Genomic DNA, 14352 nt, shown 5'->3' on the forward strand with positions numbered 1-14352 from the left:
GAGGACCCGACCCAGCGGCAGCTGCAAATTGCCGAAGCGGGGGGTCTGGGCGCCCGGCGCGAGTGCGCTTCTCCCCCATTCGTTCCGTGGCTGGAGGCGGACCCCCTTCCTTGCACACAAGTCCTTATATGCACCGGTTGCAGCAGCCCGCGCTACTCCAGCCCCACAAATAATTAATGGGGGAGGGAGGGCGTCGCTCTTTTTCTTTTTCCCTCCGGATTTTTTTTCAACGTTGGAGCATTTGAACCCTGCCGAGAACCCCTCAAAATACGACTGAAGGGCCATTTTGCTGCAGCGCACGAATTGGACACAAAAATGAAGTCCCCTTGTCCCTACGATAAGCACGGCAGGGTTCAGGAACAGCTCTTTAGATCCAGCCCGATTAGCCCGCAAAACCTGGGCTGAAAGGGTGCGCGCCCCTCCCCCATCCACGTTGGTGCAGAGGGACCGGGTCAGGAAGCGCGGCCTCTCCCCAGTAGGAGACCACGCCTCCTCCGCCTCTTCCCCCCCGCCCTCTTTACTCCTCCCAGGAAGCGGTGATAGACAGTTCTGTGTGGTTCTCCACCCCCACCCCCCCAGCTGAGTGGAGGAGTTGATGTGTCTCATTATAACAGCCAATGCAGCCGCCATCCACGCACAAGCAAAGAAGCATGTCCTATTTAAATACACCCACGCAGCCCCAGCGCCCTTAGCTGCTCAGGGCGCGCAGCCCACACGCACCGCGACTCCGGGCTTGGAGATCCGCGCAGCCTGGGCTCCAGGAGCCGGCGGACTGACACGCGGAGGATCGCGATCAGGCGCTGTGGGGCCGGGGTGGGCGGGGGAGGCTGGGCCCCGGGCCTCTGGCGCGACACCCGCATGAGGACGCGAGTGAAGTAGACCGAGGTGGAATTTTCAACGGGGAATCTTCGGGGTGGTTTTGGTCCATTTCTCCCGCGAAGAAGTCGACATGGCGAGCGACTCTCCGGCTCGCAGCCTGGATGAAATCGATCTCTCGGCTTTGAGGGTGAGCGGAACATGTTTTCTGATTTCTTTCCAGTGTTTTGGGTCAGGGTGAATGGGCTCGGTGCGTGGAACTGGGGCTTGGGCTGGTGGGCAGAGGCGGGCGAATGCGACGCGAGGGAACCTGGATTCTCGTTTAGATTCGGGGGTTGCTGAGGTGCTCTTGGCTAAGCACCCACAGCAGGGGCTGTGCAGTACGTGTCCTCCTTTGGTGGCAGCCAAAGCTCCCCTGAGAACTCGTGGAGCTTATGCCAGTTTCATCGTAGACCCGTGTAAGAGCATTAAAATGAAAGGCTCGTGTGTGTGTGCGTGCGTGTGTGTGTACACAAGCCCCGGGCAGTCGTCTAGTGCCAAGGCTCTAGACCCCACTGTCCCTTTCTGCAAAAAGAATAACAGCAGCGCGAATAAAGGCACTGGTCCCTCACGTTTTCCAGCTACCTGCTAGATGACATTGTGAGCCTGGCTGTCCCCGAGAAGCCGAACCTGCCGCTCCAAGGGGGCAGCTATTGCTATGCTGGTCTTGTAGCTGGCAACTGCCTCCCCTGCCCCCCCTTTTCTGCCGTCGGCGCCCCGACTCCCTCTCAGCGCTCTCTTAAACGCAGGTCTGCCGCTCACCTTTATTTATCGTTGTAACTCAGCCCTGCCTGTGCTTGCTGACTTTGTGGCTGTGACATTTCAGTTTTATGGCTGAACTTAAGCAGGTGAAAGGGATGTGTTCTCTGCTTTTCCCCAATCAGACCGGAACTCCTGGGAGTGTGAGTGACAGTGTGTGTGTGTGTGTGTGTGTTTTCTCTGGGTCTGTGGCTAGTCCTTTGTAAAGCACCTACCCCCACGCCCCTCCAGACCCCCTGGTTTGCATTTACCCTCACGTGAATTGCCTCAGACGCCGTTTCATTGTATTGACTAAGACATCACTGATATAGAATCCATTTTGCTGTTGTTTTGAGATCGGAATACCAGGAATCCTAGTGCAGCCTCGACGCCTCCCCACCCCCCCAAGCCCAACACACTCCTTCGGGGAAGGGGGCAGAGCTTTCTTGCGATGTTAATTAGAGGCTGCCTGCCTGGAAGGGGGGAGGGGTGTGGGTGGCAGCAGCAGCGGGGGTCTGAGAAGGATGGGCTACCAATCTTAGCACGGCTTTTTCCTCTCTTGAACTAAAAATAAATTTTAAAAAAAGCGATTGTATATACATGAGGCAGGGAGGGTCGGTGAGACCGAATTGATGGTGGCTCTCAACACAGAGACAGGCAGGATAGGGGAAGCTTGGAAGTTCCCACGCCCTCCTGAAGAATACATTGTTAGATGCTAAATCTTGGGGTTGTATACCTGAATCTTCAGTAGTTGCCTTGACATTGCCTTCTTCTCCACTGTTATTTTAAAGAACTACCTTTATGGTCAAAGTGGTACTTTTTCTTTAGTCTCGTTAATCCTCTCTCTCCTGACCTACCCTCCCCTTCTCCTTAATCCTTCCATCTCAGAGGTGAGGTTTCTGGGAGGCAGCCAGGGGGCTGAGAAGGAGCAGAGATGCCATTTGAAATGGCTTTTTTTGATAGTTGGGTAGCAAAAGCTCATTCATGTGTTATTACAGTAAGCTATTTCCCTGGCGCCGAAAGGCCACATTCAGAACCCGCTGCCCCCTGGGCAGCTGGGGGTGGAGGTTGGTAACGGGGTGGGTGCTTTGGCCAAGTCTGTGGTTTCCTGCTTTACAGACTGTGTGTGTTCATTTGCCCTACTTTCTGCGCTGGGAGTTTCTGCCAGCGGGTTAATCAGGTGGATGGATGGCCCAGACTTCAGGGTAGAGGAAAGTGGCAAAGCTGGGGAGGAGGACGGGGCGGGGGGATGGGAGTCTGAACAATGGGCAAGTCTTGCGATTTCCCTGAGCCGGAATCTCAACGTTGCTTCTCTAATGGATAGCGCTCTGATACGATTGTAAGTTGGGCTTGGTCTGGAGGTGTCCCTTGTGGGCTTTTTTCCTGGGGAAGGTTTTCAGAGATACCCAGAGCTTGCAAGCTTATGAGCAACCACAAGGGCTCCTCGGCCGACCTGGAGTTCGATTCACACCTGCGCTTGGGAGATCAGTATTTTGAAAAGATATCTTTGCACAATTCACTGAAATTGCTCTTTGTGGCTTGGGCTTTAGTGCTTTGCCACTGTATTTCTGCCTGCAGGAGGTGTGGAAAGAGGGAGGGCTACAGCCTCCAGCTAGCCCAGGAGATGGGGAACTGCTAGCAGGAGGACTTAAGTGCAGATGTGGGGACAATTGCTTCCCGGAGGTCAGGGGTCTGCGACCAGTCTTGTGGTGGGTAAGTTGTGCAGGCCTGGAGCTGAGTCCAAAGGCCACAGAGGTAAACACCACAAATCAGAGGGCAGATGATCTTTTTCTGTTTTCCCAGATTAAGAGAGATGGGCTCATGTAGATGAGAGGTCTCATTTGTTCCTAAACCCTCACGAAAGCCTGCCTGCTGAGAACTTCCTGGGGAATGCCTGACCCCTGAAATGCAGCCAAGGTCAGTGGCATCTAGGAGAATTTACTGCAGCCTTACCAGTCCCTTGCTGTTTTGGTGGCTCTTTACACAATCAATGCCCTTTTTGTAAACTCTGTGCTCAATGCATTAAAAGCAGATCCTGTCTGGAGAGGCCTTTATCCTTTCTCACTTTGGGGGCTTATTGTTCTCAGCCAGTGATCCCAGACTGGACCCAGTCTAAATTTTCCCCAAATAGCAACAATGCATAATTTAAACCAGAGCAACCAGGGAAGCACTGATCACTTAAATTATGTAAGATTTGGATGGTTTTTAAAAGTAAGAAAAGAGAGGATGGTTAGAAAAGAGGTGATCTGAATCCAGTTTTATTAGTCCTGATTTTTAGAGCTGTGGAGATAAACTAAGTCTTGAGGGAGAGGAATGATTTCATAGATGTAGAGCTGGAAGAGAATTGTAGAACACTTAGCCACTCCTTTCATTTAATACCTGGGAAGCTGTAGCCCAGAGAGGTCAAGTCTATTGCCCAAGGTCACACAGCCCCCTCCCTGCTTGGAGGTGGGGTGAGTAGGGGAGGGGAAAAGGGTGGTTTGGGGAGAGCATATAGGTTTCCTGACTTCTCATTCAGTGCTCTAAGTCACATTGTCTGTGGCTAAATCAGATATCAATAATACATTTTCTGCCTGAGCACAAAAAAAAAAAATGGCAGAGAGGAATTATTTCACCAGGGTCATGGAATTTTACTTATCAAAAATAGAGAAACTGCTTCATGCAGGTAAGCTCATAAAACATTAAACCATGGAGCTTTAAAGTATCTTTGGAATTCATCTTGTCCAACCCCTTCAATTCCTCCTCTGCAGGCAAATGACTGTCTGAATCATCTAGGACAGATGGTTGTCCTGCATGGTAACCTCTCTCTCCGTAACCCTTTTCCATCTAAACATATCTCAAGGGGTTGGTCTAGACATACACATTATTCAGATGTCTCTGCATGCAAGGTTTATAGAGTTCTATGTATGTTTTGTATAACCTATGTGGATACTTATATTCTACATAGTTTTATGGATATAAACTATCCATGTGGGTGTATGAAATGTATGTATACATACATAGGCTATAGAAAACAAACTACTCATTCAGATGCAGGGCTTGAGTCATTCTTCCTTCAAGATATGACAGTATTAAAAGAAATGAAATATGCCACCAGTATGCTTTATTGCATAGGAGGTGAGGTCAGCCCAGAAAGCTTTTTGGAGATTAGCATACATCTGAATCTGAGCACCGTGGCTGTCCTTAGCTTGGCCCACAGAGTAAGCCAGTCAAGGCCAAGATTGGCCGCTGCCGACTTCATACTCTTAAGTTTCTGCCAGCACTCACACTCACTTTTCTATTTGAACAGAATTGGATGACCTCTGCTTGTCTTTCTCCCTCTACCCCTCACTCCCTGGTGGGCCTAGATATTTCTTTCTCCATTGAAACCTAGGTTTAAGAATTGACCTCATCTGGAAGACTTGCATGCATTCTTCCTGCTACGCTTTTTACGTTTGTATTATAAACGGTATGGGGTCTTCTTTCTACCTGCTCACTAAACTGTGGGCTCCTTGGGGCCAGAGGCTAGGTCTCGTTCATCTCTGAGTCCATAGTCCCAGTTAGTTGAATAAATGAATGAGTTAATGGAGTGGACTGAGCACTGGGTTCTGTGTCCATGTCTTATTAATTCTGTGACTTTGGATCAGTCTTTTGTCCATAATTAACTCAAAAATGGGAATGATCACAACTGCTTGCCTTCCTCATACACAGGTTTCAAAAATCAGTAAGTATTTATGGCAGTGCTTTGAAAACTGTGAAGCACTACACAGATATGCTATTCCATGATTAAATAGAATTTTATGGGAAACTTGATTCCACCAACATTTGATCCCAATGATTGTGTGTAACAGAAAATGATCCTGAGAAAAAGATATCAGAAGGTCTTGCATCTTTTTAATAGTACTTTTTCCTTTGAATGTATCAGTATGGCCTTATGTTGACCTCTCATGGTCTCTGTCTGACCCTCTGATGGCCTGGGTTGACCTTTGCTCGAGGTGAGTTCAGCCCAGAAACTTTTTGGAGCTTAGCATATTTCTAAACCAGTATCAAGTATCAGCATTATTCATTAAAACCTTTTTCTTTTCTTTTTTTAAAGACTTTTTCTCCTCTTTATGGATTAACCATTATGCAAATAAAAACACATTTATTGTGGCTGTGCCTTTTCAAAGTTTGTGTGTGTGTGAGGTGGGGCAGGGAGTGGGTGCCTGAAATGATAACACTACAAGTCCAGTATTTAAAACCTTCTGGTCAGAGGTCTCATGGGCTTCAAGAAATCTTGAAACATTAGTAATTCATTACCCCAGAGCAATTAATTAAATTTGGTCTTAAATGAGAATTTAGTAATGTTGCATGAATTGCTAAGATAACGGTATCTTAAAATGATAATAGCATAACAGTTTTTAAATTAGATACATGTGCTGTTTTTTAGAGATATTAAACAGGTGTTTTCTTTGCCATGATGTTGCCTCATAATAAAATAGGGTGTAGTGGTAGTTATCAGAACATCAGAGAAATATGTGTAATCATTTTCATTGTTCATTATTAACTGGAGTAATCTTTGTACAAAAACTAATATAAGTCATGGTTTGCTGTTTGCCAAATTATTGCCTTAGGAGGTCATGCAATATTTTGTTGATTAAAGAATACCCAACACTTTTCTTTTATGGGTATATCATATTTTCCCCACTTTTCAGTAAGGCTCTTTGAAATATCGTAATTTTGAGTCTTGCTGGTTGGGCCTTTCTTCTTTCTGTGTCTCTGTCTGCCCTGGAATTAATCTTCCGTGCCCTTCTTGTTCTACGCCATTCCTTCTTTCAGTGATAGTGGTTCTAAAGCCCACCCAGCTTTGAGCTACTGTGATCAAATCATGGCAGCCCTGACCAGCTGAGCAGAATCAGTCTGAGTCTGCGTTTCTCATAGAATTTGGGATAACTTGTGTCTGAAAGATGCTTTCATGTTCAGTCGGTTCTTCCATTTCTGTGGTGGGGTGGGGGGGAGTAGCTCTGTGAGAAAAGGGCCTGAACTAGCAGCGTGCTGAGAATTCCCAGAAAATCTGGGTGATAGTTTTGAAAGAAATGTTATTCTGCACATGGAAATATAAGGTTCCTAGCGGAGAGAGAGCGGGGACTTAAATAGAAAATGTTGGATGAATTCTGCTTATAATTTCTTCCATTCTGGTTGGAAGCTGATTTCCCTCTAGAGAAAGATGATTCTCCATCCACTTTTTTTACATGCCCAGGCTGCCTGTACTTATCTCAAGGGGGTGCCTGGAAATTCTCAAAACACATTTTATTTTACCCCAACCTTAAACATCTTTCCTTAATATCTATTGCCTGGGTCCCCTTGTCTCCAGCCTTCTCCTGGCCAGTTTCCCTTGGGCACTGCAGCCACGTTAGTCTTCCTAAAGCACAGTTTCAGTCTGGGTTTTTTTTTTTTTAATTAATTAATTAATTTATTTATTTTTGGCTGTGTTGGGCCTTCGTTTCTGTGTGAGGGCTTTCTCTAGTTGTGGCAAGCGGGGGCCGCTCTTAATCGCGGTGCGCGGGCCTCTCACTATCGCGGCCTCTCCTGCTGCGGAGCACCAGCAGGCTCAGTAGTTGTGGCTCACGGGCCCAGTTGCTCCGCGGCATGTGGGATCTTCTAGACCAGGGCTTGAACCCATGTCCCCTCCATCGGGGGGCAGATTCTCAACCACTGCGCCACCAGGGAAGCCCAGTCTGGGTATTGTTAATTCTCGGCCTTCCCCGCCTCCTCACAGTCTACAGAACAAAGACTAAACTCTTTACTTCAAGACCAGTTAAAATTCAGCTGGGCCCCACACCATCCCCTGCAGTTAACGACCGTTCCTTCTCACCTGCCATAGGGAACAGCTTCCTTCTCCCCATGGATGCTCTTTAGGGGGTGACCTACCTTATTCTCTTTTTCTGTACCTATTACCCCAGCACTCAGCATTCCAATGCCACCTTTTCCACCAAATTTGCCCTGATCCTTTCAGATAGAAATTAGCCCTCTCACTTGTGAATCCTCTTCGAACTGATCTCATAACTTTTTTTTTAGACCTCAGAACTTTCTGTCTTGGCTTACATTTACTACTAGACAGCAAGCTTCATGAAGGCAATGTGTATTTAAAAAAAAAAAATTTATTTATTTATTTATTTATTTGGCTGTGTTGGGTCTTCATTTCTGTGCGAGGGCTTTCTCTAGTTGCGGTGAGCGGGGGCCACTCTTCATCGCGGTGCGCTGGCCTCTCACTGTCGCGGCCTCTCTCGTTGCGGAGCACAGGCTCCAGAAATGCAGGCTCAGTAGTTGTGGCTCATGGGCCCAGTTGCTCTGCGGCATGTGGGATCTTCCCAGACCAGGGCTCGAACCCATGTCCCCTGCATTGGCAGGCAGGCTCTCAACCACTGCACCACCAGGGAAGCCCGGCAATGTGTATTTTTGATTTTCTTAGGAATCCCACCAGGATGACCTCTGGGGCTCCAGGGTCCGGAAAATGTAGGTTGGGAATGGGAGCAAAGACTGCTGAATTGTTAAAAGTATGTTTAAGTTAAAAAAAGCTTTTTGTTGTTCTCATTATAAAAGCAATGCATGATCATTGCAGAAAACTTGGAAAATGGAGAAAAAAAGAAAAGAATTCATGATTCCCAATGATAGCCACATATATATTTTGGTACATGGCTTAGTAGTTTTTTCTACACATAGCTAAATGGATAGTTTTAAAAAATTAAGATTATGTTGTATATATTATCTACAACCTTTTTTTAAAAAACTTAATAATCAGCCATTTTGCATACTATTAATGTTTTTCTATGGCAAAATTTTTAAAAATTCTTTATCATGGGGAGCTTAAAACTTACGGAAAAGTAGAAAGATTGCTGGAATGCTCTTACATTGCTGGTGGGAATGTAAAATGGTGCAGCCACTTAGGAAAACAGGTCGGCATCTCCTCAAAGTGTTAACTAGAGAGTTACCATGTGCCCCAGCAATTCCAGTCCTAGGTATATACCAAAGAGAATTGAAAACATATCCACACAAAAACTTGTACACCAATATTTTTAGTAGCATTATTCATAATAGCCAAAGATAGGAAACAACCTAAACATCCATCAGCTGATGAATGAATGAACAAAATGCATTATATTCATAAGATGGCATATTATTCAGTAATGAAAGGAAGTGCTGATACGTGCTATACCATGGATGAACATTATGCTAAGTGAAAGAAGCCAGACACAAAAGGCCACATGTTATATAATTCCATTTATATGAAATGTCCAGAATAGGCAAATGCATAGAGACAGAAAGTAGATTAGGGGTTGCTGGAGCTGGAGGAGAGAGGGTGTAGGAAGAGACTGCTTGTGTCCTGGTCGTGGTGATGGTCGCTCAACTCTGTGCATTTACTAAAAATCACTTGTATACTTCAAAAGGGTGAATTTATGGAATGTCAATTAAATCTAAATAAAATTATTTTTAAAAGTAGAGTAGTGTAATGAGCCCCCAAATTAACAATTTTCCACGTGTACCCAATCTTATTTTATCTACACCCCCATCCTCTTCCTCTCCCATATTATTTTGAAGCATCATATCTTTTCACTTGTAAATATTTCAATATTTCTAAAAGATAAACAATCTTAAAAATCACATAACCACAATACCATAATCATGCCTAAGAAATGTAATTTTTAATTTCTTCATTCAGTCAGTGTTCAAATTTCTAATCATATGTTTTAAGGACCACTTAGCATTTTACTGTGGGGATGCATCATGATATATTTAACCAGTTCCTACTGATGAAACTTTTGGCTATTTCCAACTTTTCAACTCATGCAAATAGTGCTTTGATAATCAAACATTCTTATATATGTCTTTGTACACATTATTTTTATACATTATTTATCTTTATACATAAGTCTTTGTATACATCTCTGTTTCCTTAGAATAACTTCTGAGAAGTGCAATTTACAGTGAAAGTTATAAATGATCTTTAAGGCTCTTGACATTGTCAAGTTATCTCCCAGTTTCCTGTGAGGTAAGTGTACAAATGAATGCATGAGGCTTGGAAAGATCAATTAATTTACCAAAGGTCATAAAGCTTCTAAATGGCCGAACTTACGATTGACCTACCCTAAAGCCAGTGCCCATAGTAACTCACATGGCCAGTATTTGACTCACGGACCTTGTCATGACATCAGAATTATCTGATGTATTATCTCCCTGGGTTCACAGATTTCCCAGAAGACTTTCGTTTGGGGCATAGGATCTCTTTGATGAGCATAGTTGTGTCTTAAGTGTTATTTCTAAAATATTTCTTCCCTTGTGATTTTGTTTTTTAAATAACCAGGGTCAGCTTAGAACATGTTAATTGTTCTTTTTCTTGTCTAAAAACCTGAAAGCATAAAATATGAACCATTTTGCGATTAGCAGTGATTTCCTTTTACATTGTATATAAGGTACTTTTATGTTTAATCTGCCCTTCTCTTTGGAGAACTATCCAACAAGTGTGTTTGGAAGGCATGTGGAATCAGGCTCAAAGGTTTCCATTTTTTAAGAATTGAAGACCACTGAGTTTGTGATTATCACAGAAGATAGCAAGATGAGAAGACATGTTAGAACAGGAGCCATTCTCAAGCTTTTATCTGCCAGATAATTATTAAAATCAAAATCTGGAGTTACACTTTTTTTCAGACAGATATAGATATTTTAAGATTAGAATGGAGAAAATGGAAGACGGAGTTGGCAGCCAAAAGAGTAAAGAGCCCTGTGTTTTTGACCACAGTCTACTTTCCACCTGGTTTATAAGTCAGAAACTTATAAAATCAACATAACTTTGTGGTTTTCAGTCTTGTGGAGGCCAACTGCCTTGATCTCACTAGATTTTACAACCTAACCCTCCATTTAAAATGCCTATGAATTATTTATACCTAGGGTAAAAATCTGAGCTTCACATGCGCATGGTTTCATCATTTCTACTTCTAGGTGGTTTTTTTTGGGGGGGGGTGCTTCCTGTAATCAAATTATAGCAGTGTGGTGGTGGAATAGGTTGTAAGCAGTAATTGCAAACTGTATTTAAATAATAATATTTAGCATTTATAGAGCACTTTATATCTCAAAGTACTTGCAAACAATATCTAATTAATACCCTTTCTGATTATAATCTGGATATAAATGCACTTAAATCCAGAACAGGGTCATGAGAAAAGTATGCATTTGAAGTTAATGCTTTAAAAACCTATGCAATAATTGGAGAGTTAGAGCTTGGGATTCTGTTGGATTGTTTGCGTGCATCCTTTTGTTCAGCCTGATGGCAAGTTTAGATTATATCTGCACCTTATCAATGCCTCTGCTTGATTTCTGACCATTAAGAACTGAGGGTTGATCATGGCTTTGGTCCTTACAGACACTAAAATATTAATAATATAAATAAACTTTAAAATGGGCTCCTTCACCACATTTTGTGCCCTGGCCTCAGATGAAACTCCCATTAGTAAGTGAAATGAAGTGGGGTAGTGAGAGGGAGAATGGCTATGCATTGTGGTTTAGTAATTTCTATCTGAGAAAAATACATCAAACTGTGCAGTAGGATACATCATAAAGAAATGCACTGGAGAAATGAAACATCTTTAGTCTCACCATAGTAATGATTTCTTGCTGTTTTGGGCATGTGTCTGTGTGTTGTCCTCTTGCATGTACGTCCTGTGTTGGCAATTTTGAGAGTGTTTGGAGCAAGGACTAGCATGGCTTATCCATAGATAGAAGAGGATTCTGCGGCTGGTTGATTCTCAGTAAATGTGATCCTGTGCATTGTGATTTTCTAAGAGCTGGTTGACAGGTTAATTGCCTAAACAGTGGTTCTCAAAGTGAGATCCTCGGTTTCAGCAGCTTCAACATTGCCTGACAATGTTGCAGAGTAGGAAATAGTCATTTATATAAGGTAACTGCAACTTTTTCTTAAGGCTTATGGCTTCAAATTGTGGAAGGCACATACTTTTAAGAATGTGGACTTTAAAACTTCACACTAATATTTTATGTGTATGAATTGTTTGTAACAAAGGGGAATACTTGAAATGGTATCGAGTATCACCTGATACCATTTCAGCTGATAATCCTGGACTGTTCTTTGCATTGCCATTTTTTTTTTTATTAGCAAGTTTATTCAGGGGCCAGAAAAAGCCCCATCTCCATGATCAAGAAGATGCATCCTTCTGGTGTTAATTTCCTGTTTTTCCCTATGGATCTGTAAGGATTCAGTTTAAAGCCCCAGGAGGTGCTGACATTTGCCTAGAAGCTGAAAAAAAGAGTTGTATTCATTCACAAACTCTTTCATCCCTTCTTTTGTTTGCAGTCTGAAATCTTTGGGTTGTTTATTTTTTGAGGCTTGGAAAATGGAATGGACGTTTGGAATCTAGACAGCAGGTTAGAGGATTTCCTTACAGAGAAATCCCACAGACATTTCTTGTAACAACAATCCATAAACATCTCTGACCTAGCCACAAAGATGCCCTATGTTGTTATTTAATCTACAGTTCTTAGATAAACACACTGCTTATATTGCATGTCTTTTTATTTGGGGGAAGGTTGATGATGATTAAGGTTGTTAAGGCAGCTTTGTACACAACTTGATAATGAGCATGTATCAACATTTTATTTCATACTCACTGCTGGGGTAGATGCTTTTGAAAAACTGAATTCAAAGACCCCTCTTGGAACATCTATTTTAAAGGAGAAAGATATGGTTAGATAATAATCGGTAGAGTGAATATAAAAAATATCTGGGGCTTCCCTGGTGGCGCAGTGGTTGAGAGCCTGCCTGCCGATGCAGGGGACACGGTTCGTGCCCCGGCCCGGGAAGATCCCACATGCCGCGGAGCGGCTTGGCCCATGAGCCATGGCCGCTGAGCCTGCGCGTCTGGAGCCTGTGCTCCGCAACGGGAGAGGCCACAGCAGTGAGAGGCCTGCGTACCGCAAAAAAAAAAAAAAAAAATTCTGGTTGAAGATGATTATGTTTTTTGCAGTATTGACAATTAGGGGGACATATCCAACTTTCTCAGGAGAGGTTTTTAATATTATTAAAATATCAGGGAATTGTACAGCATTTAAATCAGAAATGTTAGTTACTCTTTAGATGGGGGAGTGAATTAATTGCATTTTTCAAGGTGTTCTGTGTGGGACCAAGTTTGGGACAGTTTCATTTCTAGTACCGGTCGTGTCTTAGGTTCTGGGGAAACTGTGAACTTGAAATGGCTTCTTTGCAGCCATTTGCACGGTTGAAAGTGTCCTTTGAGTTTGGAAATGCTGTGGTTTTCTATTTGAACCCCTAAGACTCTTAGAGGCCAGAGACTGGGTAGTCTTATGTTTCATAAGGTCAAAGCCAAGTGTTTGCTGTTCCTAAAAGGCCACCCCCTCTTCTGTTTTCTTTAACTGGTAATTCTAGCACCCGTCAGAGAGAATACAGTTTTCTTTCCGTGCAATCGAATAAATAAAAGCACTGCTGAGCTCTCCTGCAGTTTTATCCCCAGGTGCTGCTCTGGGAAGAAACTGCACACGCTTTTTGGTGGGAACAATATGTATGTTCTCTCCGTGAGTGTTTCAAAGATGTAACTCATGCTGGTATTGTAGTCAGCATTTCTTGAATATAAACAGCTTTTATTTTTGGAGAAGAACAGATGTAAAAGTGTGAAATACAGAAGTCTACACATCTTGGCAGGGGGAAGGGAAGGAGGAACGGTGTTTCTTTAAAATCATGGTAACCCAATCTTAGTTACTCCTTTGTTTTCCTGAATGAATGAAAATTAGCAGGGGAAATCTCCTGGAACCTGACCAGCTGGGTACCTAAACCTCCACTTAGCTGATTGCACCAGAAAGAGTGCTAGCGGGTAATTAGCATAGGTCCTCCTAGGTCTTCATCTCTAGCAACAAAAAGAGTTCCTCCAAAGGAGGAAACCTGTAGGTGAAGAGAGGAGATCGTACACATTCAGTGAAATTTATATGACACTTTAAGTAAAATGTTAGAGAGTCAGAGATCCAAGCCCCAGACAGGGTGGGGGGTTGTTTTCTAGATAGGAAAAGTGTGTGTGGAAAGTGTCTGGTGTCCCTCTGTGGTCTCTGAACCAAAGCTCTTGCCAGTCCTCTGGGTGCCCACCCCCTCTTTTATTTTGTGAGTACAGTATGTTTGTAAGAGGTACCTGGGGTTTTCAAAGCAGCAGGGGCATTCCTGTGACTCTTCTGTGTTCCCTTTAGGCCAGGTCTGTTTCTTTTCTTTTCTGGAAGCAGGGTCTCATCTTTGCAGCTCATCACTTGATATAATGCAAGTTGCATCAGATTTAAAGAAATAGTTCCCTGACTTTCTTTCGGGTTCCTGGCTGTGATTGCTGCCTTCTGCAAGTTTCTGCTAGTTTGTAGGATTCATAGTTAAGATTTTGTCCCCTGGGAAACTCTGTTTAGTGTGGGAAACACATTCTCGTTTGTCATGGTTCTTGATAACTCCCCTTTGACAAATATTTTTGTCAAATGTTCTATGATTAGGTCTATATAGTTTTTTTTGGTATTGCGTTTTGATACTAAATGATTTCAAGCATGTTTCAAAAGAACATCTCTGATAATTTCTTTTCTAAATTTCAGTGAAATTTGGAATGTGAATAAATAACAAGGCCACAGGAACTCCCCAGTTCACAGAGATGCTAGTTCCAACCTTATTCAGGCTCTGCTTCATGCTGTAATAAATGTGAATCTGGATCTTAGAATATACTTGAGAATGTGGATAAACTGGAATGCTCATATGTT

At 43.4% G+C, this 14352-nt stretch overlaps 1 protein-coding gene across 5 annotated transcripts in view; it reads left to right on the top strand.

Moving 5' to 3' along the window:
• The first annotated feature begins 586 nt into the window (after positions 1-586).
• The window catches only part of TNIK (TRAF2 and NCK interacting kinase), a 418711-nt gene continuing 404945 nt past the window's right edge, over positions 587-14352 (top strand). For all 5 annotated transcript variants that reach the window (XM_082624735.1, XM_082624739.1, XM_082624737.1 and 2 more), the window contains exon 1: positions 587-1006. In XM_082624735.1, coding sequence (XP_082480861.1) covers positions 950-1006 — 57 coding nt within the window. In that variant the 5' untranslated portion in view covers positions 587-949. The remainder of the gene's footprint in view (positions 1007-14352) is intronic.

Source organism: Mesoplodon mirus (assembly GCF_964341445.2).
Source record: "Mesoplodon mirus genome assembly, chromosome: 6".
Classification (NCBI taxonomy): Eukaryota; Metazoa; Chordata; class Mammalia; order Artiodactyla; family Ziphiidae; genus Mesoplodon; species Mesoplodon mirus.